The 26,413-nt window shown below is 39.8% G+C and overlaps 1 protein-coding gene and 1 long non-coding RNA gene across 5 annotated transcripts; one reads left to right on the forward strand and one right to left on the reverse strand.

Moving 5' to 3' along the window:
* Positions 1-4,607: 4,607 nt before the first annotated feature.
* Positions 4,608-8,251, forward strand: LOC133215267 (uncharacterized). The gene is made up of 3 exons (XR_009726358.1): positions 4,608-5,319; positions 5,776-5,819; positions 8,112-8,251. It is a non-coding gene; the product is annotated as an uncharacterized LOC133215267 (long non-coding RNA).
* On the reverse strand, positions 5,467-24,705 carry LOC133215266 (histone H4 transcription factor-like). 4 transcript variants are annotated; one of them, XM_061359191.1, is made up of 11 exons: positions 24,602-24,705; positions 23,691-23,797; positions 22,276-22,429; positions 20,963-21,186; positions 16,930-17,041; positions 13,326-13,478; positions 12,348-12,425; positions 9,568-9,688; positions 8,410-8,548; positions 7,583-7,698; positions 6,459-6,946 (listed from the first exon to the last, which is right to left on the reverse strand). In XM_061359191.1, exons 3-11 carry the CDS (start codon positions 22,424-22,426, stop codon positions 6,547-6,549), a joined length of 1,494 nt encoding a protein of 497 aa, XP_061215175.1. In that variant the 5' UTR covers positions 22,427-22,429; positions 23,691-23,797; positions 24,602-24,705; the 3' UTR covers positions 6,459-6,546. The 4 variants fall into 4 exon arrangements, with proteins under 4 accessions (XP_061215177.1, XP_061215175.1, XP_061215173.1 ...); XM_061359189.1 differs by lacking the exon at positions 24,602-24,705 and having other exon boundaries at positions 23,691-23,874; XM_061359192.1 differs by lacking the exons at positions 23,691-23,797; positions 24,602-24,705 and adding an exon at positions 23,123-23,639.
* Between the last annotated feature and the right edge of the window lie 1,708 nt (positions 24,706-26,413).

The following is a 26,413-nucleotide window of genomic DNA, read 5'->3' on the forward strand; positions in this document are numbered from 1 at the left end:
CAATCTGCAATGTGACCTTCACACCTATCACATGTCTAAAGGCTAATAAAGCTTGTGTTTGTTTATCATACTGAATATCAGAGACTCAAACTGATTGTTCTAGGCAGTTAGCCTATGATCATTTAATCTGGCAGGTTAGGCAATAGATAGAAGACAATGTGTTTTAAAGGTAGGATAATAGCACTAGTTAGTCTTGTCTTTGCAAAGCTCCATTTAAAAAGAATCTATGGAGACATTTAATTACTTTCAAAAGACATGGGACATCAAGTCTGTTCTCAGGGCTCTATTTGGCAGGGACTTGTTCCTGCTTAATTTACTCTGGATTAAACTGGTTTACTCTGAATGAGAACACCTCTGTATAAATAAATCGAGAATAAGAAACAACTGTGTCTAGAGACAAGCCCTTAGGTCACCTGTGTGACCCAACACTACACCTCTACCTGATCCTCCTTGTCCTGGTTATCATCACTGTCCTTGCTTTAATTTGGGATGTCCGCTGTAACTGGATCAGTCTGGGGAACCTGCCATGCTGTCGTGGAGGTCTGTGGAAGTTGAAGTGATTTGGAGAACTAGGGCCTCAGATGCTCTGCCTTCTGGAGGTGTGCACCACTTTGTTCCACACAGCACATCAGGTGGTTTGTTCCGTTGTCATTCAAGCTCCTGCTTCATTAGGATGCTGGTGAAAGTTGTAAACCCGAGTGGGACAAAACCCAGCTTGTGCTTAGTTGGCAGTAGAGTTTAAGCAAAATAGTAAATAGTATACCTTCTTCCTGCACTGTGATTTGAGAATTAGTTCAACAAACAGCAGCAACAAAGGAGTGAGAGCTCATGGCAGAACATGGAAAGAGCTCATCTAAGAGGGTTTTAATTACTTAAGTGCTTTCAAAAAGGGCTAGGCTTAAATAAAATTCATGTTTAAGGTGCCTAGAGAACCGGCTACCGAGGCTCTGAGCTTTTAGTTGGTAAAGCGTAGGAAGGCTGGATGAGGGCACCAGAAGAGTTTGTCTTCAAGAGGCAGGAGAAGAAGGTGGCAAGGAAATCCTGGAGCAGTCAGGTCACTGACTGGAAATAAATAAAATAGGCTAATAGCTACCCAGACTGACAAACAACAGTCAATACTAGATTTATTGAGACCAAGCCATGTGAAACCAATCTTTCTGTGACAAGGTGACCAGTCTTGTATAAAATCCTTCTCTCCCGTGTACATACATTTGCAGGACCATCACAAAGAAACTCTCTTCCTACTCTGTTTCATTGTCTTGCAGTCTTTCTCAGTCCTTTCAGAGACCAGGATTTAATCTAGTGCTTTAACCTTATCTTTTTAGATTGTAATGCTTCTAAGGTGTTGCCCACTGTGTATGAAGTCAACCAACATGAAACTTCAACAGGGAGCCTTAGCCCTGTTATGTTAGATCTAAAGTATTTTGCTTCTGTATTCTGTAAACAGATAGCAGGTGGCATCTGTGTAATAGCTTAAAACATAGTAGGAAAAAAAGCTATCATTTTCAACTTGCAACTTTCCAAAAAGATAACACAAAAATCCATCTTTTTGCCCACTGTGCAAACATTTAAGCTAAGTTTAGATTTTTATACACACACAAATGGTGCCACGCTGCAGTTGGCCTAAGCCAGCCTAAAATTACATTGTCTGTGAAGGAGGCTGCCCTCCCTTTTTGTGTCAGAACCTGTATTCACATGGTTGCACTTGCATTCACGTGGTTGAACAGTAACTGCACCAGCTCAATGATGTCACTTAAAAAAACCTCCCAGGTTAGTTTTCAGGCAGATCAGAAGGTTGGCCTGACTTACCAGGTACTTGTTAATGTCAACAGAAGGGGAGGTGAGTCTGCTGGAAGGAAACTACCCCTGAAGAAGGTGATGAAAGGGACATGGTTACACATCGTAGCAGATGCTGGAGTTCCTTGCTGCTCTCATTTAAAGCACACCCTCACAAACAACTGACAAGTGTGGCGCGGAGGTGGAAATGAGCAGTAGGAAGAGGATGGGAATTCTTAGACCAACTTTTCCCCTGAAAAAACTCAACAAAGTACAATGTAGGTAATCCTGAAGTCAATGACACGCTCCAGCTGGACGGCTCATAGTGCCCAGAGTCAAGCATGTGTATGAATTTTTGTTAGTTCAGAGCTTAAGTGAGTGGCAGCTCTGCCTGCTCAGCACCCTAGAAGTCAGTTCCTTTATAAATTGATTTGAGCATGCAAAAGTAAGCCATGAATTAAAAGGTAGGCTGCAGACCATGCTTGGGCCTTCATTGCATGTTTTTAGTGCTTGTGACTGTAATAGTTGAACAAATCAGAATATAAGTTAATGAAAATCTTGTGGCTTCCTTGTAAAGCTGAGAGCTTACCAGTGGAGGCAGAAAACTGAGGCAAATCATAGTTTGTTCGAGGTCACAAAAGCTCCTTGCTGTAGAGACAATAACAGAACATTCTCTTTTGGTAGGCTTTGCAGATTGATTTTAACATCTTTCTGCCTGGAATTATATGCCAAAACCCAGATCAGGGCAACCTCTCCTCTCCCAGACACTAAACTTTAAAGCCCATGCAAAACAATAGTGTTGCTTAATGAACCAGCTTTGAGAATTTTTTTCCAAGAGACAAATACTGTGCTTTTTCACAACTGCTTTCTTAGAAACCACTGAACTATTGTTGCTAACATTCTCTCTCTCTAAGGATCATAAAAAGCCCTGCATTCAGGAACTTAACTGAGAAGTATTAAGCAACCCAAATTTTACATATATCTCATTATCAGTTCTATTTATGATGGTAGAGAGCCTGTACAATGTGAAAAAAAAAGCTAATTAAAGGATTAATCACCTTCGTGTAAGCAGTGAATGACTAACATGGCTGTTACTGTGGTATGGGGGAAAAGAATGCCTAGGTTTAAAGTTTTGTTCTTAAGCCTCTGAGAACAAAAAAGGTATTCTGCATGCTTTCCTCAAGATCGGTCTTGCTGTGCTTCTTGGCACACGCTGTCATTTTTCAGGTACATTTTTTCCTGCTGTTAGCTGTGCTGCAGGGCACCATCTCCGAGGTCATTATCAAAGGGTTTCTTTGTCAGCCTGGCTCCTCCTGCCTCTACGAAGCTGAGGGCTAGCGCCGTCCCACCGAAATGCACACAGGTCCCGTGCCAGAGCTGCAGCCAAAGATCGTGCGGGTTTCACAGACTCAGTGGAGCTGCGCCAGTTTGCCTTATCTGACGATCTGGCTCCATGAGAACAAGCCTCTAATGACTCACGTCCACCTCATACCTGGTGTGCATGGGAAGTTGTTTTTCAGGCTGGGTCCCACAAATGCCAGCAAATCCTATCTTCTTTGTTGTAGAGCTGCTTCCTTCTTCTAGGAGGCGCTGAATAAAGTGTGTGTGCAAGGGAGACACTTGCTTAATGAGTACCCAGTGTCACACACTGTCATGGGACAAGGTGGCAGGGCAAGTCTGCAGGCACCCTTTACACGCTTCCACAGGATGGTGCTTGGCAGCATTCGCTGGGGAGAAAGCACCTTCGGTATCATGTTGAAAATTAAGCAGGGACAAAACCCCTATTTTCAAAAGCAAATAGATTTACGTACAGTTATTACAGTGCAAATAATGAGCATGGAAAATTCAGAATTTGGTATCAAAATCAGAAAAAAAAAAAAAAAAGCCCCTTTCACCAAAGTGCTTCCATTCAGATGGATATTTTATTTTACTTTGTACATGCAAACCACCATCTCGTAGTGCTAATACATTTCTTACATAAAATTCAAAAGAACTCTGAAAAACGACCTTTGAAGTCCATCGTCACAACCCACTATTGCCTAGTGAAGACACGAGTGTTAACAAAGCCTCCACATGCAAACTAATGTAAGAACGTAAATTATATACAAGATTACTGACAAGGTAACAGATGCATGGTTTTAGCTTTGCAAAGCCCCTGTGTGAATGCAAACACTGATTGATGCTAAAGTGGAATCTAAGCAACAGTAGGGTAAAAGTCTAGAGGGACATTAAGCAGCATAACTGAGGAAAATGATTTGAAAATATTATTTAAAAAAATAGGTCTGCATTAATAAATTACCATCCCACTGTCTCTGTCTCCACAGCTGATTTTGTTTTCCAATATGTATTTTACAGGCTCATAGGAAGTTGTGGCAATGTCAAACTTGCAGGTGGTACCATTGCCCTGCAAGCGTGGTTCCACAAGTTAAGCACAAATCTATAATGCCACATTTAAATGTGTTACATGAAGCCCCAAATGGCCTTTGTGCAAATAAACCCCAGTACCTGCAGTGCACCTTGCACGGAAGGCAGCAGCCTCCTGCTCAGGTAGGCATGGAGATGTACCCAAAGGAGTAAATTGTTGGATATTGGATCAGATAGTCCTGCTAGGCTATTGTAAAAGATCTGGAAAAAGACTCCTCTGTACTGCGGTTTAGTAATATTTTCCATTATAAAGGACTCTTTCTTTGGGAAGCATTAACACCTCTGTTGTTTGTTGCAGGCCTTTGATATTTAGCAGGGGAAGTCCCAGAGGCTATAGTGGTACCTATTCATCGCCCAGAGAAACGTGACTCAGTTGTACCCATAATGTAAAGTATTAAAAATGCTGGGTCTCTGAATCATGCACAAAGGCAGATTAAAATCAGGCTGCCACCCACATCTGTCTGGCCTGCCCCCACTGCACAGATGGCTCAACTGCCCTTCAAACATCAGCTGAATTGCCACAAATTAGCCAAGCATATTTAATAATACTAAAAGCTGAGCGCAAAAATCTCAGCTGCAGAAAGCAGGAACTTTCAAGGCAATAACAAGCTGGACAGCTGTGGAAGGAAGTTTTTTACAGCCACCAGTTTTACTGTACCTGTATTTGTGACAGGAGTCTTGAATTCGTTTTCTCTCTGGCCAAGATTGCCAAGTATTGCAGACGACCTGGTCCAAATTGTCAGGCTGAAGCAGCAGTGAGAATGGGTGCACAGTCATGACTTAGGGCTCCCTCCAGCAAGCCCCACTCCCATTCCTTATGCAGGTGTAGCAAACCGGCACAAACTCATCAGTGGGTTCACTTGCCCATGCTCTTTGTGACAGCAAATGTAGGAAGCAGATGCTACTATCACCATTCCACCTGCTCCTACAGGCCCTCGTGAGGGTCCTGGGCAGAATGCTGTGCTCTTCCAGCTATGGGGGTGAGTGGGAGCACATCCTTCCTTACCCCAGCTCCCCACTGGCCCAGCACAACCTCATGTTCTATGTGTGCAACAGCGGGCAGCAGCTGGGTGGTAAAGGCCCAGTTCAAGGGAGACAGTTTTCTACAGGAGATGCAGTGTAAATCCTCCCAAACAGAAGTGCCCCAGCATCCTTAGGGTTACATTGCAAGCTCACTTCAATTTCAGACAGCCTGCTTCTGTTCAAACTATCCCCAGTGTGCCTGATACTACATTCTGGTGCCCAGATACAATATAGCTCTGTCTATGAGCTGAAAGTTGCACTGTCAAAGTGGCACAGGAAACCCTTCTCAGAGAATGCCTCTGGGTCCTCAAGGGACGCTGGCTCGTGGTAGCTAGCACAGGGTAAGGTAGGTTTCAAGCTGACTGAATGCCACCTTCTCCTGCATACAAGTCTTAGATATTTTATTTGGAGGGCTTATTCAGTTCCTGTTTTAAAAGAAATGTTTCAAACACTGTCATTCATTTTTACTGTGATGAAAGATACCTGTCTTTTTGTCTATGCCCTTTACAGAAGACTCAAATAAATGCCTTTGCCATGAACTTTTCCTAACAGGTCAGGATAACCATGGCTATGTGGAATTATTTGTGAAAACACAGGTGGGTACATTTAGTTATACTGCCAATACCATTCATTTACTTTCTCATTGTTGTATTTCCAGCAGCCAATAAATATCTATACAATTTCCATTATACCAAATTGTACATAAATCCTATATAAATCCAGCTCTGTGAACATCTTTACCTATTTTATTTAGCCATACCTTATGTTTTTCATTTAAATGTAATAATTTAATTGTAGCTAAGAAGTCCTTTATGAGAATAAAGTCTGAAATTATTTCAAGAGTTATTAGTCACTAAGTAAAGCTAAGAAGCCTGCCAAAACTGAGTTTAAATATACATCTCATGAGCTGCTATCTGATTTCTAATAAATAATGTAGGAGGCTAATAGAAAACGAGGTGCTTTACCTACCAGTTCAAACTGTTTATCTCATGCATTGGTTCAACATTTTCCCCATGGGATATATATTTTTAATAAATAAATACACATGCACACATATATATGCTAGGTGAATATATAGAACTTAAAAGTTTCTTCTCCAAAAGGCTATAAATTAAAGTATTATACGTGCATAATATTGTATTTTGCATATATTCTTTAAGCACATTAGAATAAGTTAATGTGAAAGGTGATAAAACACAGTACTATATACAAGATCTGTCAAGGATAAAAGTGAAGACTTTAAAAACTGTTTTATTTAAGAGAATAAACCTCTTCAGAAGAGTATAGCTTTCACAGTAAGAATCCGTTGAAAGGCTGTTTTCTTTAGAAAGCTATCTGAATTCCCAAGCCCACCTCCATTTCTGCTGGTTTTTCCTTCACATTCATTGGTGTTGCTTCATCAACTTCATTGGAAGTACAACAGCTTTCAAATGGCTGTACAGCAGTTTGAAGTTCAGAATACACGGGCTCTGGCATAGAAGTCTCTGTTTCTACCCAAACATTTTCCCCAGTAGCTTGTGACCCTGGCTGAAGCTGCGTGAAAAGCACTTCTACTGTTGAAGTGTCTCGTTTGCATGAGTCTTCTCCTTCTCTTCCAAAACTATTTTGACTTGAGGAAGGCTTATTTGTTCCTGTCTTGTTATTGACTGCTTGACCTGAATCCATGATGTCATTATACACTGCTACATTCAAACTCATATGACCCTCATCATCTTCTTTATATCTAAGGGAATAAAATCGATAATACCAAAAATACAAGTACAAACACAGCATTTACAGCAGGAAGTAGGAATAATCTAATTTCTAATTTGACTGCCAAAAGTGAGAATGCCAGCAATCAATTAAAAGATGAATTAGATTCATATTTATTAGGTGGTACTTAAACAAAAGACACTCTATATGAAGGAACACCTGCAAGAGGGTTCCAGTAGGTAGTTTTTATCAAATACATGTCATGTAAAAGAAAATAAAAGGTACCTATTCATAATTGTATTTTATTTGCTGTATTTTCTTGTTCCAAAATGGGGATTATGGCTTGTTTATCCTACAGAAGCCGTTGAAATATTTATGTACTCTTTCGTGGATGTAACTTGCAGGGTCAAAAAGTTTTTTCAGCAGTCTAGGTTACAAGATTTTCCAGAGTGGTAAAAGCTATAAAAGCATAAAGACCTTTTTATTTCCTTGGTTTAACTATCTTTACACCAGTGCTAATGAAACCTAAGTAGTAAATTGTTTCATGCTCAGAATATTTAAAATGGAAGCAAACTTAAGATAACATTTAATTAAATATCTGCATCTCTTAAAGTATTTTAAAAACCCTGAACTTTATGATCTCAGCAAGAATCATCTGGGAACATACCTGAAACGAGAATGGCTGTGGAGTTTATGAGCTTTTCGAAGATGTAGAGTCAATGTATAACTCCAGGAGAAACATTTCTGACAGATGTGGCATTTGTATTTCAGAATGCCATTACTCTTCAAAAGAAAGACTGTTAGAGTCACTGAAGGCTTGCAGGTACATATGGCAAGAATTAATCCTTTGTTGAAAAGTGGAAAACCACACAAACTAGCTGAAAACTCTTCTGAAGTGAATTTCCTAAGACATTTAAAATCTGTGCTTTTTAATACATGTCTGTTTAAGGAACCCCAGTGAATACGGAAATCCTCAGGATACGCCATCAGTACTCCAGTAGCAGTGTGACACATATCTTTCACTAAAATATATGCATTTTATAACATAGTAGTGATCATAACTATCATAATTCAAAAAATGAAGCAGCAGGCAACAAGTGTGCATAAAATATAGCAAAACTATTTTAACATTGTGGCCACTCACCTGATTAAAAGTGATGTAAGCTTTACATACTTTACTGTTTCTCTGTTTTCAGGTAACTCTAAGTGTGGAGTACCAATGTGAGGAGAAAGGTGACACTGGACTTTAATCCCTGAAATACTTTGCTGCTGAGATTACGATTGTCATTTTATTTCATTTTTAAAAAGGGGTTGGGTGTCTGTGGAGGGTGTTCAAGACAAGTGTGCAACTGCATAATACTTGCAAGAGTCCTAGAAATGATTTGATGCAAAAACGAAACATTTCATTAATTCACAAGAAACTAAAGGAATGTAAATGTGGAATTTTGCCTTATTTATAGCAAGATATTATATCCTGCTATTTAATATACTCACCACATGCACTCTCTTGTAATGCCGTTTCAAAGTTTGTAAAGTCCGTGAAATAAAACCACATCCTTCAACATCACAGCTGTAGGCATCTGAATCATTGTGTGTTTCAACATGTTTATGCAGATCATACGCGTTCTTAAAACTTGAAAACAAGGTAAAACAAATAACAGATATAATAGTACAGAGGAGTAGTCTTGTGGTTAATGTTTAGGACTGGGAGGTAGTAATTCTTGGCTCTGACAATGACAAGTGAAAGCGGAATATGTGTAAATTGTTTCTCGACCTCAGTTTTTCCACCTGTGAAAAGGGGATAGTACAGACATCTCTTTGATGTGCTCTGAATTTCATTTTCCATTCCCTCTTTCTTCCCACACATCCACACCATGCCCAAATCTAGGCATTTTTTTCAACAACCATGTTGCAAGGCATCACTCCCTCTTTCTGTTCATGTAGAGAAAATTCTCGTCATTTTCAGTCAGTCACTTCGTACTCTGGTCTAGAAATTTGGATTATTTCCTGCTGTCCACCCACAGTGCACAGAACATAAAAGTACAAAAACACTTGTTCACTTTATCCCACTTCCAGCACGGAAAGGCCTGACCTCTCCCCTTCTCCGGTGAAGTTAAACATAATTTGCCAGAGCTTATATATATAACTTGGTCTTTCACATCACAATGTTGTGGGGCTTTTTATTTATCTCCTGTGTGGCATTATATGGCAAAAGCGAAAGAAAGCACCACAGAAAAATGAGAGCATAAGACAGGAGAAGATATTGTAAGCTCGTGGCAGAAAAATCACTCAAAGGAGAAGACTGCAACTGTCCCAGTAAACAGCCAGCAATCGTTTAGAATGGCAAACTCCACAGTTTATGGCAATACTGCCCCATGTTTCAACTTGTTGTGATGACCATTTTGGTGTACTTATTGTCTTGCCAAGAAAATTCATCTTTTAAAGTATCAGTTCTATGTGCACCAGAAGTTCATGAACTACATCTCAGCAGGTGAAAGCAGATGAACATCAGATGAATGTATTAGATTTCTTCATTGACCGGTTGATTATTTTAGCAGTTGAACACTTTTATTTGTTTACTAACTCTCTCGTAGAACACCAACTTGGTTCTACAGTTCTGCTCACATAGCGACAAGCCCCAGATTTTCTTACCTGCTGTCACAGAGATGACAATGGAAAGGACGTTCATTACAGTGTCGGAATCTGGTGTGTGCTTTCAGTGAGGAGACACTTGTGCATACCATGTCACAAAGGGCACATGTAACATGATTAACTAGAAAAGAAAGAAACAAAGATAATTTCAGTTTTGTATCCCAGCTTCACCAGGACATCGTCTGCTATGACACATGACAAAAAATATATTAAAATATCATATTAACAGTAAGATATTGTATTTCAGAATAAAATACACAGAAAAAATATTAAAATGGAAAGCAAAAGCAATAAGGAGGGTAATGAAGTAATGGTCAATCTTACAATGTTTCCAGTTACTTAAAAAAAATAGATGGTAATGGAAAAGGCATAGAAGATAATGTTTCATTCTCTAGGCTGTAACAAAAAGGATGATTATCGTTTTGCCCTTGGCACTTTGGGAGGATTTCTAAAAGGTGGATGTTGTCTGGAGGCCTTCTGACAGACAAGCACTGGCAAATCTAGTGTTTTAGGTATTACCATTCTCAAAAAGATGGCAGAAAGAATACATGTCTTTCCTCCGCCTCCCCATTTCACATTCAGGTATATCTGCTTAAGGCATAATAATGCAAGGTGCTTGCTAAGCTGCCAGACATTGAACTACAGTGGCTGAGACACAGGTTTGCTCTGACTCTGGAACATGGGAGGACCTCTGGCAGATTGGCAGGCAGGACTGCAACATCTTAAGTTGAACAAATGTTTGCTTGGCTGCATATGAATTAGCAACCTGCTGAACGCAGTAGGAAGAGTCTCAACAAAGATGTTTTGGATTTAGACAAAACCTGTTATATTTAAGACTCTAAACAACGCATTATCTTAGAACCACTGACTGCTTTACAGATGGCAAAAGAAAAACATGCAGTTGAAGTGCTCATGTCTTCTTAAAAACTAAGCAAATATAATGCACCATAACTGTTCTGGAATCACTCCTTGCATAGACACTTTTCCTCATAGTTTGTCTTAAACCAGGAAAAATGAGTATTTTTGCTCCTCCCTAAAATAAATAGCTTAATGTGGAAACTAGTCTGGAATAACTTAATCTACAAAACTGCCATGAGTGAAGTTCAGCACTTTCTTGAAAGTATCCAGTGGTTTACTTGGCTGTCTGGCATGTAAGAATGTCCATGTAGGTAGTGATTTCAGAATACCTACAGCATTTGCATTCACATCACAGTTTATTTCAGAAGCATTTCTTACAGGTATGCAAGCTCTTTAAAAGACTATTTCGATATTTATCTATCCCAGCAAGCTATTATGAAACATGCTGGGGTAAGAACCTGAAAATGTCGTGTCTGCACTGGCAGTCTGCACTAACACGCAGACATGTATGCTGCCAGAATTTATAAAGAGAGCTGAATCATGAACCAGAGAAATGCTGGCTCTAATATCTGAAGGGATTTAAGTTGTGCCTGAATAGTTGGACCCTGGAATGCCTTCCAGCTCCTTCAGACAAATTCACATTGTGGGTGGTTCAGTGTGGTTTACTGGGACATGACACAGATTCACATTATCCTTGTTCCTAAGTCCGGCCACCTTGCCATTTTCCCTGGCTATGCAAGCAGAACACAGTCTGAATTCTCAGGGGACAAGGACAGACAGGCACATTGTACAGCTCACAAAGGTTTAAGCACAGCCAGAGTGACCAGCAACAAACAGTTCGATTAGCCATGTGCTTTATTTACTATATAAAACCTATCCCAATATGTGTTATGCTTTAATTTAAAAAAAAATAAGAAAAAACTAAAACCAAACAACAGTATGTTGAAACAGCTGCTTTAGCTAACAAAACCAAAATAAATCTTAATTTGTATTTATTTACAATTTATGTCCAAAATCACTCTGAGACAAAGGAATAAAACTAATCTAGTAAACAAACCAAACATAATTATCTTCTAATATAAAATATAAAAATTAAGATATTTTAGTCAGATGCATGTCAACTATAAACCCATTCAAATACAAATATGTTCAGTCCTGGCAGGTTACAGTAAGCACCAAATCAAATGCATAGTTGTTAAGCATCAATGTGTTGACTTGCAGACAGTGAAAAATCATGTTTCCTTAAGAATGCAACTGGAAAGTAGAATCTACCCTGACTGAGCAAGTCTGCACAAAGCTGCTTGTATGTTTATACAACCTAAATGACTGGTACCCAGGTCTGGCTGCATGGTTCAAATAATTCCTTTTCCCAAAGCAAAGACCCACCCGGCTCTCAGCTTCTGCATTTCCTGTATGTCCAACAGCAACATCACATGTTTCCTTGTGCTTAAGATGCTGTAGGATTCTTTCCCAGCAAGTCATAGTTGTTGTAGTATAACCTGTGGGAATAATTTGGGGACCTCAGGGAGGCTGTGATTAGGTCAGTGAAGTACTACACTATTTGAGCGAGGCTGATTATGCACTGCAAGGTGAGCAGAGTTGCAGCCCAAGCTAAAATACAGCTTTGGCTTTAACCATGCCCCTAGTCATGAAAGCAAGTAAACAGAAGTGAAGAACATGCATCTTCATGGGAGCTATTGCAAAACAGAAAGCCCCTTACACTTTCTGATCAGAGGGCATGAAGAAGGGGATTTCCATGCTTCAGAGGGGCTGGCAATGAAATTCTTACTTCCCAGCATTAGTAACAGTTGCCCCAGTTTGGCATGTTAATTTTCTCAACCGATGTAATGATACTTACAGCTCTGTTCTGTACAAGGTGACTTTGCGAAAAGTACATTGTACGTTAAAAAGCTCTGACTTACCATGTCTCCTCATGTGATCGCGTAGCAGCCTTTCATCGGCAAAATGTTTCTGACAGTTCTGGCAAACAAACATTCGATCTGAATTTGAAGAGAAACTGTTTAGTGGCAATATAAATAATTTATCAAAGACTTATTAATTAATAACCTAAAGCTGGCAGTTTCATGAATAAACTAACAGAGCACTGAGACAGTTTCAGTTTTCTTTTTCATTACCAATGCTCTTCAGAGGAAAATTTAGTTTAGGCTTAATGAAAAGGATTGCTTATCAGTAAGTTAAATTTACCCCAAACAGAGTAACAATCTGTTCAAAACACTCACAGTTTGAAATTTGAGCTCTTCTGTCAGTTACCTAGAATGCACCTACTTTCCATCACCAAAACATCCACAATTCATAAATATATTCCAAATGCTTAAAACCAGAAAAAACAATCACCTCTCCCTTCCTCTTTAGGAAAGCATGCCAACTAATACATAACTGTTGAGGTAGGGAGTATTTGAGTGAAGAAAATACTGGAAAAGCAAAGCTGAAGAAAAAAAAAAAAAGCTTTTTGACCTGAAAGTATTCAAATGCCCATTTGGGATTACTTGCAGGGATTTTGTAATCTGAGTCTGGCTCTTGTGGAGGTTATCTCTTCAGTAATCAAAAGTCTTTCCCATTCACGGGCAGTTTTCCAGTGTCAGTGGAACGTCACACTGTGCCATGGGCACCAAGGGAAGAGAGGCAGTGCAATGCCACAGTTGCCAAGTGAATAGTTTTTCTGCAGAAACATGGATCCAAGGGTGTTCTGTTGTTCACTTACATTACCCTAATTCATCAGACATGAAAAGTCAAGAGAATTTCTACACTTTAGGAAAAACACTGCCTTCCTGGAGCAAACCCTTTCATTTAATTGACTTCTATGAAAAATAGAAATATTTATGAAATTACATGTGCATATTATCATGAAACACCTTAAATAAAAATAAGAGATTACTTACTACCTTCTGAAACTTGTCTCTTTGTGTGATCGAAAAACTTAGTGTTATTGGAGAACATTCCTCCACAAGTAGGACATGCTACCACTCTTTCCTGCGTGTGGGTTCTTAAATGATCCCAGAGCTTATGCTTTCCTTTAAATACACCTAAACAATCTAAATCAAACAGAAAAAAAGCTGTATATGACTACTGTACTCTTTCTTACGTAGAAACACAAAAGGCTATAATATACTTATGTTCTATTCTTATATTCTTAGAAATACACAAAAAAAGCTGCTTCTAGGAAAAACAAAATAATCAGGCTGGTACTATTACAAATGTCAGGTGATGTTTAATCCCACAAATACCATGCCAATGCCATTTATCAGAATTCTTCAAGATATGTTGACCAGGTGTGTCTTTAAAAAAGCTCAGTTTTATCGAACCAGCAGAGAGCATGCAGTTACACTTTCCACCCTCATGTGTCAAAGTCTTTGACTCCAAATGTATGCTCATACAGTAAAATATAGGTAACATTCATTACTATTTCTGTTGCCTGCCACCATCACTGAACTCCAGCAACCTTCATGGTCTCTGGAGAACCAGAAGAACAAGATGGGGTAGTGAATACATGTGTCTTCACATTTTCTGTCTTTACATACACATTCACATAGTGGTTAACTTCAAGCAATCAGCTATCCACCAAACTATCTCGAAATATAAACAGCTATGTCCTCAGATCTCTTGAGCTCAGGAACAGCCTGATCTTGTGGACACAATGCAGGTTCTAATAGCACCAGTAGGAAGCTCTGACTATTGACATGTGACAAATAAGGGAAAAATCCCTAGTAGGTTAATCTACTGGTGTAAATGCAGCTAAAGAACTAGTTTCAGGAGAAAACTTCAGACATATGTGAAGGAATAGCCTACTCTCACATAAGGAGAAGCAGCTCTTTCATCTACCTAAAAGACCTAACAGCTATATAGAAAGATACATTTTTAGGAATGCAAAATAGTGTGGACCCAATCAAAGATTCTTAAGAATCAAGAGGACTAAAACTGAACTCAAGAACAAGAGATATGGAAAGATAAAATACTCTTTTGTAGATGATGCATGGTAAGAGTAATCAAGTGAATCAAATTTGACAGGTTAGATACCTTTAGGTCTCAGAAACTAACAAGTAAAATTCATCTAACAAAAATGATTTGACTAATTCATTTAACCAGGTTCCATTTCTACTATTCATCAGGACATTCTTTCAAGTAGAACAAGAATGTAATAGCCTTGATAACAAGCCATATCCACCTCCAACTGGTGGAATAACCAGCAACTTCCTGAGCTCCAGATCAATACACATAGTAAAGGGACAAAAGTCTAGACTCCTTATAAAAGACAAAGGCAATCCTAAAACCTCACCTTGTCTACAATGAGGAAGAAGTATTATCAGTGTCTCTTTCACCTCTACTCTGAACATGATACTTCTGATCAGGAGAGGCAATAGAAAAATGGCCAGTTCCCATGTCTAGATCAGAAGCTGAAGGACTGATTATTTTTCTAGAGCAACATGAAGACTTCTGTCTGTTTAACCACAGATTCAAAATCTAATATACAAGATATCAGATTGAGTATCTCTCACACATCCTTCCTTTGTGAACTCTGCCAGGGCCCTGAGTATGCCAACAGCAGCCTGTAGTCAACCTTTGTAATCCTCCTCTACAGCCAATTCCACCCCACACTTCTAAGAGTTTAGCTGCCTGTGTTTGAGGTCTGCACTAATACAGTGTGGCTGTTCAAGCTTCAGTCACAGTTCTGTGAAAACAGCTAAGCTGGAATAAAGAGCAGTGAGAAACTTCACCTGAGGTCTCCACTTACACACCCTGTTGTACCTCACTTGGTCCTGCCTTGGACTTGCTGTCTGGGCTTCCTGGCTTGACCTCATACCTGTCTTGGCACAGTGGACTTGGGTCGTGGTGCCTGGGCTGTGGCTGACCTGGGCTAGCACCGCCAGACCTGCTCTGTTCTTGTTCAGGTTCTGTGAGACTGCACCCTGCCAGTGACTTCCCTGCTTGCCCAGCTGTCACCCTTAAACCCCACTTTGTCTTCGCTTGCAGAACAGTCCCTTGCTGTGTCCTCACAAATTCAAACCAACTCAGACCACCAACTAGTACACTGAGGGTACTGGGGGACCACTTTCCATCTGTTGCTTCAGTTTCACAAAAACTTCTTCCTCATTGAGATAAGCCCTTACTGGCCTGTCCTTGCTTTTGGGGCTGTGAATGAAAAGTTGTCTTTCATTGACTAGACATCATGACTACTGCTGAAGTATTTTAAACTAGTCTTTTAAAATGGCTTATCTAACTTAAAACTTGCACCTCTTGTTAAAACTGACACTCATTGCTTCTCATCCTTGCTAGAATAGACATGGAAACCAGTTGATTTCACTGTTCCTAATAGCAGGGCATTCCTTAATCATATCTGAAGACACACTATATTCCTTTTCTGCTGCATTTCCCTTCTCCCTATTCTGTTATTTAGGCTGTACAGGCAGAGAAGATCCTTTACCTGTTCTAATAGGCTATATTATCCAAAGCTGTAATGACACTGATGTGGGATTTTTGTTCCTCTAAAGCCTACAGATTCTACACTATCAGGTCACTGGAGTGAGTTCCCAGCCAGAAAATAGTGCATCTGTCAGCTAATCTCAAGACGGAAAAGGAACAAAATTATGTCATCTTGCATCCACTGATGGGATTTTGGCATCATTGCAGTGAACAGCTAACCCTAAAAGTAACTTTAATTCATCCCCACCTATCTGGGGGTTCACCAAGAGGATTCCAATCAAACCTGGACTTTGTTGACACATTTTACAAGACACAGCCAAATTGTTTGGTTTAAAGCAAGCACGGAATGTTCTGTTGCAAGACTAGAGTCCCACAAATTGTCTCACTATTCTTCAGCAGAAAGTCAGTTCTTCTGGATAGGTTCTGCTCATATGCTTAGTAGGTCTGAAGATGAATGGCATGCACATCAAATAGGAGTCCATAGTTTACATCTTACTCAAACAATCAAGGCATCTGCTATGAAAGACTGTCAATGGAATGTGGCTTCTACAGTAGAGCCAAGGGCAGAACACCACCTTTGAAGCCATGACAATGATTTTAACACAAGAAGTAGTCAGCAATATAGCGAATGCATTAAAAATGCTCTTTCTTACCACAGAGTTTAAAAAGAAAAAGCAGTAGGTGTGCTTCCCTTGATTTGAAAGTAACAGAGAAGGTAAAGAGCAAGCTCACTATGAAGTGTTGTGAGGGAGACAACACTGATCCCAAGTGGTAGAATAGAAAAGTCAGTTTGAGTGGTATATGAACTGTCAGCCACATGTAGAATTATGAGCAAACCCAACCCTGTTTGGTACTGGCAACTGAGGGTGTTCAACCCCATGGACGATAAGGACTATTCTACTTAAATCATGGTGCCTACAAATGAAAATGTTTCTACAACTGTTTAATATGTGTGAAAAAATATCTGAAGATGTCTTACAGGTTCTTATGCAACACGTAGTACTAAGTGAACTTTGTAACAAACACTGAAGTAAAAATGGACTTCTTTTTTTTAATATGAACTACCTTTCCAGTGACAATAAACAGCTTTCTTCTGATCTGCAATAATTTCTTCCTCAGTAGCATAGGCATGATTAGCAACATGCTGATAAAACCACACTGGGTTATTGAAGGTAACCTATAAACAAAATAGAAGCATGGAGAAGACAAGATTGTTTTGGCAGGAAACCAACTGACAGGAACATAGAATTAAGTGTTTTTAGAAGCCAAAGAGACACCAGTAAATATTGCAGTAATATCTAATTAACTCATCCCAACACAGAGACAATTACTACAACTACAAAAATGTAGAACATTCTGCAGTATCCACCACAAAAACCAGGTCCTGAATTTTCACCTACCATCTATTAGTTGAAAAGTCTGTCTAATTGGGTGAAGGCTGTCCATTCTTTGGGGCAGGGATGTGTCTTTCAAGGATGATTTATTTCTTGGGTTAATTTTACCTTGTCCCCTCCCTTCACTTCTACCTGCTCCTACTCACGAGGAGGCTATGAAGGCAGCACAGGTAATTCCAACAGAAGTGGGAAGGCTGCACAGTGATTAAACGGAATTAGGTGTTGTGGACACAGCACTCCATGAGTCAGTACTTACGTGACAAGTGGGACTAAACCCTAATTACCCTCTGTCTCACACCATAAAAATCCACACCTGCAGAGTGAAAGTAGACTGCACATTGCATTTTCCTCAAGTAACAGAGGGTGTCATTCAGCTGCATACTGTCATCAGTCACAATTCAAAGTATACCTCTCTGTTCCAAATAATTTAAACCCTCAACCTCTCTGCTGCACTGGCAAAATTTGGTAAGGCTACACACTGAACTGGGACAAGGAACTGATCTGGCTTTCAAAAGCAAAACTCTGGGAAGAAGAAATGGGAAACAGGTGAGACTCCTTAGGCTGATATTGCCACTGCTGATGATGTACAGCTGATTCAAATTTAAACAGCTCTGGGGTTTTTTTACTTTTAGGAAAAATATAAAAATGAAATAAAATTTATTACATGGTTTTAACCATTCTAGTTTTAGTAGAGTGGGTTAAATGAAGCTGCTAGGCATTCTGTGTGCAGAACAGAGCATTCACACAAGGAGTTAATGCAGGCAAACTGCTGCATTTTAAATTCATACTCCACTGTATTTCACAATAGCACCCTCAGGGAGACAAGCCCTTATTTCCTCTGAAGAGCTTGAAACATGATCTGAGAAATACAAGGTCTTGTGTATATGAAAGCATATAGGCATATTAAGGTGAAACAACTAAAAATACTGAGCTAGACCGTGATCGAAAACCTTTTTACTTCTTAATCAGAATAACCATATGGGGGTTAAACCCATTTTAATTTGTTGGCACCATCTCTTTAAGTCTTTCACTAGAACTTTCTTGGATATTTATATGTAAGTAGGAGAGAAGTTTTCGGGCAGTTGGCCGAGTCAGAAACTTTACTTTTGGGGAAACTGAATCTGACACAGTAGGAGGTACCACAAGTGTTGGGGGAAGTTGTATGGGTGATTTTCAAAGAGAATTATATTCATAACTGTGGGAGCATATTTGCAGGAGGGTGGGAAAGGTAAGTAGTCTTCCCCGGCCTCAAAGTTCTCCTCTTTCGCAGTGTGCCCTACTCCACCTCCCAAGTCTAGTCTAGTCTGCCTACTAAATTGAGAAACATTCTTTTCATTAATAAAATTCACAACATAGTTTGAACTTGAATAAACACGTATAAAAAGATTTAGCAAAATGCTGTGGACTAAAAAGTTCCATCAGCCAAAACTGCTCACTTATACAAATGAAAAATGGAACATGAAATCAATGAATGGGAAGATTTTGCTTCTGGTTTTTAAGCCTCTTTTTCTTTTTTCCCAGCATGCTTTGCAAAAGACTGTGCTTACTGACAGATGCAGGAAAATCTAATTCTGAGGGCCTTGAGGATTTTTCTGGACATCTTCATTTTTAAAATAAATAGACCAATCATGGCAGTGTGCTAGTAAGACTGATGGGTGTGTATTTAAAAGAGTCAATAAGAAAAGTAAGTGTTTTAAGAAATAGGATTCTTGTAAGCTATGAAACATAATGGCAATAAGATTTGCTTGTGACAATAGTTTGCAACCAAACTATGTAAACAAAATAAGTTACCATGAATAATGCTCTGAATTATGTCTAAGCTTATAGCTTTAAAAAGAAGAGAATGGGGTACTTCCATGCATAATCTAGTAAGTAAAATACTTTTTTTCACAGATTGACTTAACAACAGAATTACCTCTCTCTATAAATGTCACTCAGATTTTTATGTCAATCCTTATTTCTTGTAAATAAAAATTATTGGAAAAAAAAAGGTATCAAAGTATTATGTGAGTGTAGATATTCTAAATTCAGAGCTAAAAGAGACAAATGCATATTTTTAAACATTCTATCCAGTAATAACAGACAGATGAGGAGGCATTCACCTTTTATATGTATGCTATGGCATAGCATATATAAACTGTAAGCTGAAAATTTAAGATGAAAGTGGAAATAACTTTGGACATAGTAAGGTTATCAAAGAAAAGCATGGACTACAAACGCCATCAAAAAATAAAAGTACATTCACTCCATCACCGCAGTACATTTACTCATTCAAAAACATGACACACATGAGGGATATAGTATCTATGTACAGCACCACCAAGCTGACATTCCTGTGCATGGAAATAATTTCATCCTCATTAGTGTTTGTTTATAACCTCAAAACCCATAGTTTATGTCATTAATTTTATCACAAATTTGATAGCAAAAAGTCACAGATAACAGAGAAATTTGATTAAAGGTTGGTAACCCATGAATCATTTAAAGGCGTAGAGAGACATCAGGGAAAAAGAATTAAAGGCCTTTGAAAACCATAAATATTTTGTTTTGATTTGTAGTTCAGCACTACTAAACCTGCATCAGATCTGCCCATATGAGGTTTGCAAAATTCAACTTTACAGTGTTTCTGATTTCCACAATACAACTCATTTCAGTTATTTCTTCTTCACCAATATTTCACATTTTCAGTTATATCACTTTACCCAAATGAAAGAAAAAAAAACATACAATATGAAAAAATATGACATAGACCAGATAGACAATTTTCCTGCATTACTTCTTTCTCTGAAAACTATCTTGCTCAACAGTTACGCAAAAGGAGATAATAAGAAGATGTCATCTCTAAGACATCATGCTTGTGGATATCTTTGCATGCCTTTGCAGGTAATGCTCCCTGTTTCTGAGGCCAAGTGACAGAGAAAGTGATTCCCTTTAATGCTGGTACAAATACAAAGGCACTTTTGATCAGGAATGGACACATCCAAGAAGCAGAAAAAAAAATTAATTATCCTGGCAGCACTACCTATGTTAACAGTGTCAAAAAAAAAAAAAAAAAAAAAAAGCAACTGGTAATCACTTAAATTTACTTGGTTATTAACACAGAAATTGCACAGTCACAACAGAATGGATAACGATTTTATTTCCGGACACCAAAAAGCGGACAAGACACAAACCACTTTTAGTTGAAACCAATCTTGGTCACATTAGAACATCAGGCTTATATGAACAGCCTGTTGCAAATGTCTAATTTCTGCTACAATAAAAGAAAGGAAACAAACAAAAACCCAAGACATTTCCAGCTGACCAAGGAAACGTCACATATACTGTTGCCTTTCTTAAGGCAAACAACACTCTGGGCTTCTCTGCAAACTACCAAGTTCGTTAATTTTTTATTTAACTTGATATATTAAAGTTTTGCATGCATGCTCTTAAAACACAAGAGAAGTTGCATCTTTGTCAAAAAGATCATTTTAGTCATCACAGAAAGAAAATTTGAATTAGAGGTCACAGGTATCACACAAACGTGTTGTTTACATTTTGGGAATCCTATGATAATAATTATGTATTACTTACAAAGACAGTAGCAAACATTGTTCAGAGGGGAGATTGAGCAAGAATTCCCAATAGTAAGTCAAATCCAAAGATTGCTAAGGTAAAGTTTGAAAAGGAAGAGAAATGGCAATATTTCAATGTATTTCACTTACGTCACAATTCTCCCAGTGGCAAACAAACTCCTCTGAAGTCTTTGGTAACTGATGCCAGCTACAGCTGCTCTTCAAACACATGGGCAAATCCTGGTGCAGTGCCCATAACTGACAGCCTATGAACTTCAGTTTGGTGTAGTAACTGTGAAAATTGACATGTGTTACCAGCTCTCTGGGATCTTTAGCCTCAAATTCACAACTTCTCCACCAACACCAGTACTGCTCTAAACACAAGAAAGAAATAAGACCTTACAGAACGCTCCATGAAATCTGCAACCGTGCGCCACAATGGTGAGAATCCCAAGAGTACTTACATTTGTAGTAACTTCACTATCTGTTAAGTAACCTTAGCAGAGAAGCTGGTAATTGCTATCTAGTGAGAATGCACTAGATAGGACTTGTAAATTTCAGTAGCAAATAGATTTTCCAGTGTCTCACAACTGCAGCAATACTGGAGTGCTTTGTGTCTTAACCACAACTTTTTGCAGAAAGGCACTTTATGGATTCAGTAGGAAAAAACTGTAAAAAATCAGTATTTTCTTAGGTATATACTATAACACTCTGCAGCTTAGGTCACAGAGACATTGTTAATGTTGGTCCAATTCTGCTTTTTTCACCTTTAATTAAAACTCATTCACCTTTAATTAAAATGTCTACACCTGTAATTACACTTGATTACAGTGTTAAGAATAAAGAGCAGGATACACAAGAGCCAAAATAGCTATATTAAAAAGTCTAGTATATTATTGCTATTACATCCACAGACACTACCTATAATTTTCTGCAGAATTGGATTGCTTTTCTTTTAAGTACATTTAATACTATTAAAAAGATGTGAAATACACCACCACCAGTGTATGTATCTTACCGTAAAAACAGTAAAAGTTTCCTTTTACATTTTTCTATAAAGATTCATACAAGGGCAACTTTACACTTAGAAGCCTTAAGCAGCAGCAGGCCTGTTCCCTGAAAGGGAATAACTCTGGCATTCAAAAATAATTTGGTAATATCTGCTTTAGACCCCTGCTGAGGCCCTAATCTTAGGGAAAAAAGAAAAAGTCCTCAGCAGACATTCTCATGACATCATGTCTCCAGTCCCTTTCCATGTTAGTAATATCTATCAATACAGACAAAACCCCAGGACAATCAGAGATGAAGCAAAAAGCAGGAGTTGGCCCTTGTCTAAGGGCTCCATGGAGCTGTGCCTCAGAAAAGCCAAGGTGCAGGTAAACTGAAGTCAACATTATTTTCTAGGCTAGGAATAATCTTCCAAGCTGCAGTGTAACCTGAGTGACAAATGAGACATAAATGACCTGCTGTTTCCAGGGGGTGCTGTAGGTACTCATCCAAGTGTTCTGCAATATGATTACAAAATTCCTCCATGCATTTCCCTACAAAGCAGCATTCCTTCCATTCACAGGGTAATATCAATTCAACGTTCTTAAACTTGCTTCCAGGGGCCATTGCCTAAAATTTGTAGAAGTACAGAGGCATTTTAGTTACCATATTACATTTTTGTAAGTTCTTCATGTGAAAATAGCAGATAAGATTACAGGCTCCTAGATTACATGAACATTTTTTTGTGGGCTTTAGGGTTTTTTGTTTGTTTTTTGTTTGTTTTGGTTTTTTTTTCTTTAATTATTGCATATGTTATTTTGCGAATCTAAAAGCATATTTTGCAAACAATTATACCTTGCCAGAAGCCACAAGTTCTAACATTTTCATTACAACCATACAGTAAGAGTCCTATGATCACCACCCCAAACATCTGCTGAGGCTGCCTTTATTGTAACTTAATTCCACAGCAGTACTGTAAAACCTCTTTCCACAGAGAAAGCCAAAGCAATCATTACCAACAGTGCAATTCCACAGTCATTTTAGCCTGACATCAGTGTGGGCTCCCACTGAAAAGGGCTGATTCTATCCACCACATACATTCACCAGCTCTGGAACTCGCACAGCCAACCACTAAACTCATGAGAAAATGGATCCAACTGAAAGCCAATTCTTTTTGGGGAACGACAGAGAGAGAACTAAATCAGTTTTCTGCTCAACTGGATGCATGTTTGTGTCAGAGTAAAGCAATATAAGCCAAGGAGACATAGTTCCACTGTTTTTTTCATGGCTCTGAACAGATACAACAATAGCAAACTTAAAAACTACTGGCCTGTTCTCAGTGGTTTTCCACCTCCCTACTCTTCCCTGTGTTACTAGCTTCAAAGATCTGCCACTTCAGCTGCTCAGAGGAACACTCCCTAACCTGCATTATTACCAGCAATCTGGATTAGTTTTAAGAGGTTAAATAGCCTCCAAGCAGATCAGCTGATGAATCTCAGTCAGCAGCAAATTTTAGAAGGAGGATAGTAACAAGCAGCTGGGAGGAGGTTCTTCATTTTCTCATCAACACATACAGATCTGGAAGACAAACTCTGCCCAATAGCTTAAAGCATCAGTACAAAAGCCTGTGTCTTTCCTGATGCTCTTACTGATTCTATTGATTCAAACAAGTCAAGCACTGACATAATACTGGGTAAAATAAAACCCAACAGGGTGCACATGGGAAAACATGCAGGAATCAGTATGCCAACTCAGTGGCGTTAAGCAGGCACTGTCAACAAAACCGGCAGAATCTTTGTATTTCCAGCTACTAAAAATACCAGTCTGGAAGCATTCCCTTTCCAGAAAGTTAATTACCAGAAAGCTTCTGAGAGACCTGACAGTTTTGTACTGCAAACCTTCTCACACTGCAACAATTTAACCTAAACTGCTACAACCAAGCCTTTTAATTGTCCGGTGCCCCATCTTGCTGACTTGAAGCCAGAAACGCCAGCATCCCTAAAGGCAGACAGAATGGTGAGCAGGCTACCATTTATGTTACACATTAAATAATCCATTGTCAAATACTTTCTTAAAGTTATTCCACCACACACAGTATTAATATTAATGGAACAAAATATTTCAAGTATAACTATCTAACTGGCCAATCACAGAATCGTTGGGGTTGTAAGGGACCTCTGGAGATCATCTGGTCCACCCCCTGCCAGGAGGGGGACTCCATGACCCCCCCCGGGCACCTGTTCCAGTGCTCTGCCACCCTCAACATAAAGCTCTTCCTCATGCTGAGATGAAACTTCTTGTGCTTTAGTTTATGGCCATAGCTGCTCATCCTGGGCACCACTGAAAAGAGTCTGGCAGCATCCTCCTGGCACCCACTTTTGCAACATTTACATGCATTATATCTCAGTCTGCTGGACTAAACAAGCCTAGCTTTTGCAACCTCTCCTCATAAAAGAGATGCTCCAGACCCCTCATCATGCTTGTGGCCTTAATGCCGGTATCCACAATATCCTAACAAGCTGAGTAGACCAGAAGCAAAAGCTACCAGGGAGGAAAACTCTGGGAGCGACCTTGAAACCCTCCCACCCGTAACGACACGGACCCGCAGCATCTCCCCCTTATCCCACTGCCTCTCCACCCCACCTCAGCCACCCATAGCACACACACACCCCCCGTACCTCTACACCCACCTCAGCTGCTCGCAGCCCTCTCTGCTACCTCTACATCCCCATCCCACCGCCCCTAGCTGTCTGCCCCAGTCGGAGGAGCTCTCCATACACCTGCCCAACACCAGTAACGAACCCCGAGGGACAGCTGCAGGGCGAGCCAGGTATGCGGGCGCACCTGCCCGGCTGAAGGTGTGTGTGTGCATGCGCAGAGCCGAGCTCAGCGCGGGGAGCGCGGAGGGAACGGGCGCGCTGGGGTTGCGGTTGTCCTCCTCAGGGTGAAAGGCAGAGCGGTAGCCTTGCCTAGGCTGCGGTTTCCACAACGCGCCCCTTGGCCGGGTGCAGAGAGTGGCAAAGCCCGTGGTTTCACCCGAGCTCCGCGACACTGTGTGTGTGTGCGTGCATGCGGGCATTAACGCCCGTGGCAAGTATTAGCCCCGCAGGGTGACTGGGGGTGGCAGAGCACTGGGACACGTTTCTTACGGGAATCGTGGAGTCTCCCTCTCTGGAGACATTCAGGGCCGCCTGGACATGTTCCAGTGTCACTTGCTCTGGGTGGCCCGCCTTGGCAGGAGGTGGACCAGATGATCTCCAGAGGTCCCTTACAGCACTAGCGGTTCTGTGATTTCTGGTGGTGGAGCTGGGGCTGAACTGCCATGTCATGAGCAGCAGTGGGGGAGCTGCTGGTGGGAGGTGAATGTCCAGAGGACAGAAGCAGGCAGCAAACCAGTTTAGGGTGGTTAAAACACATCTTCCTATGACTGCTGTTGTAGCTGCCACTCAACAGTGCCACTCACCACTGACCATTCTTTTTCTATTGACAATGTTGCTCCTTTTTACTAAACCATACAGTTTTCAATAACTTTCATGCCAAACACAGGTACCTTTAGACATAAGAGTGTATTCATTCGCTGGACACGCATGCCACTGAGAGCTGGAAGTCTTTGCAGCCAAGTGTAGGAGACCACACACACCAGTTACTGCTCCCAGACTCTGATAAGTGTCCTGTACAACTAGAATTTGTGATTCCTTGCGAGCATTAATTGATTACAGCAAGTTCTTGCTCAACTTGAATTACTCCTTAAACCACTCTTCATTTTGATAAAATGCTTACACGTAATTTCTAGACATTTTTTAAAGTAGGTAGACTCAGAAATCCTGACCATACTGTGAGAAAACTGTAAATTTAGGAGGAAATCTGTGTGCACTGTGTAATTAGAATGACAGCTATCCCCTTATTAACTAGAAATGCTTGCAGGGGTGACTGGATAACTTTAAAACAACACCAGTAAATAGAGCTCTCTTTTTCCAAGACCTTTCTGCCAGGAACAGCTCATATCTCTGTTCAACCCACTTCTTACTTAAATAACCACACAAGTATATCATGCCTGGAGGAAAACTTAGTGCATGTTGGGATTTGCATGTAGTTCATGGGAAAAAACGTAGTGGAAAAGGGAGGAGAGTGAATGTGAAGTAGGTGCATTTGCCTTTAGGACAAAGTTTCTCATTTTTCTCTTTGGTTATGCAATTTAAGCTCTTCTTGTTTGCATCTTTAAAAATGTGGCTTTGTCACTGATTCCACTGTCTCTTCAGCAAAAATCTTATGTGTGCGTCAGCACAGGCTTCATGGAGGGCAATAAAGCCACTGTTCTTTACTTTTTAAAACAGACACAGCACCCAAAAGAACCCACTCGTGCCCAAACTTCCCCAACCTCTGTACCCATATTTACTTTGAAAATCAATGTTGAATTCTGTACGATAACTAGGGCCTTTGCGCACAAGTGCCATCTGTAAATCAGTCAGATGAAGTTATTTACTCCTTTGAAAGGTCAGACTAGGGTGTTAACACAGGCATGGGTGTGGAGAGAATGGAAGAGCTCACATATGCAGTTAACTTATTATTTTTCTTACCTACCAGCCAGTATAATAGATTGAAAGCCATTCTTTT

The sequence above is a fragment of the Neopsephotus bourkii genome, unplaced genomic scaffold (genome assembly GCF_033783945.1).
Source record: "Neopsephotus bourkii isolate Nb327-2 ecotype Australia unplaced genomic scaffold, CSIRO-AGI_Nbou_v1 NB_962, whole genome shotgun sequence".
NCBI lineage: Eukaryota > Metazoa > Chordata > Aves > Psittaciformes > Psittacidae > Neopsephotus > Neopsephotus bourkii.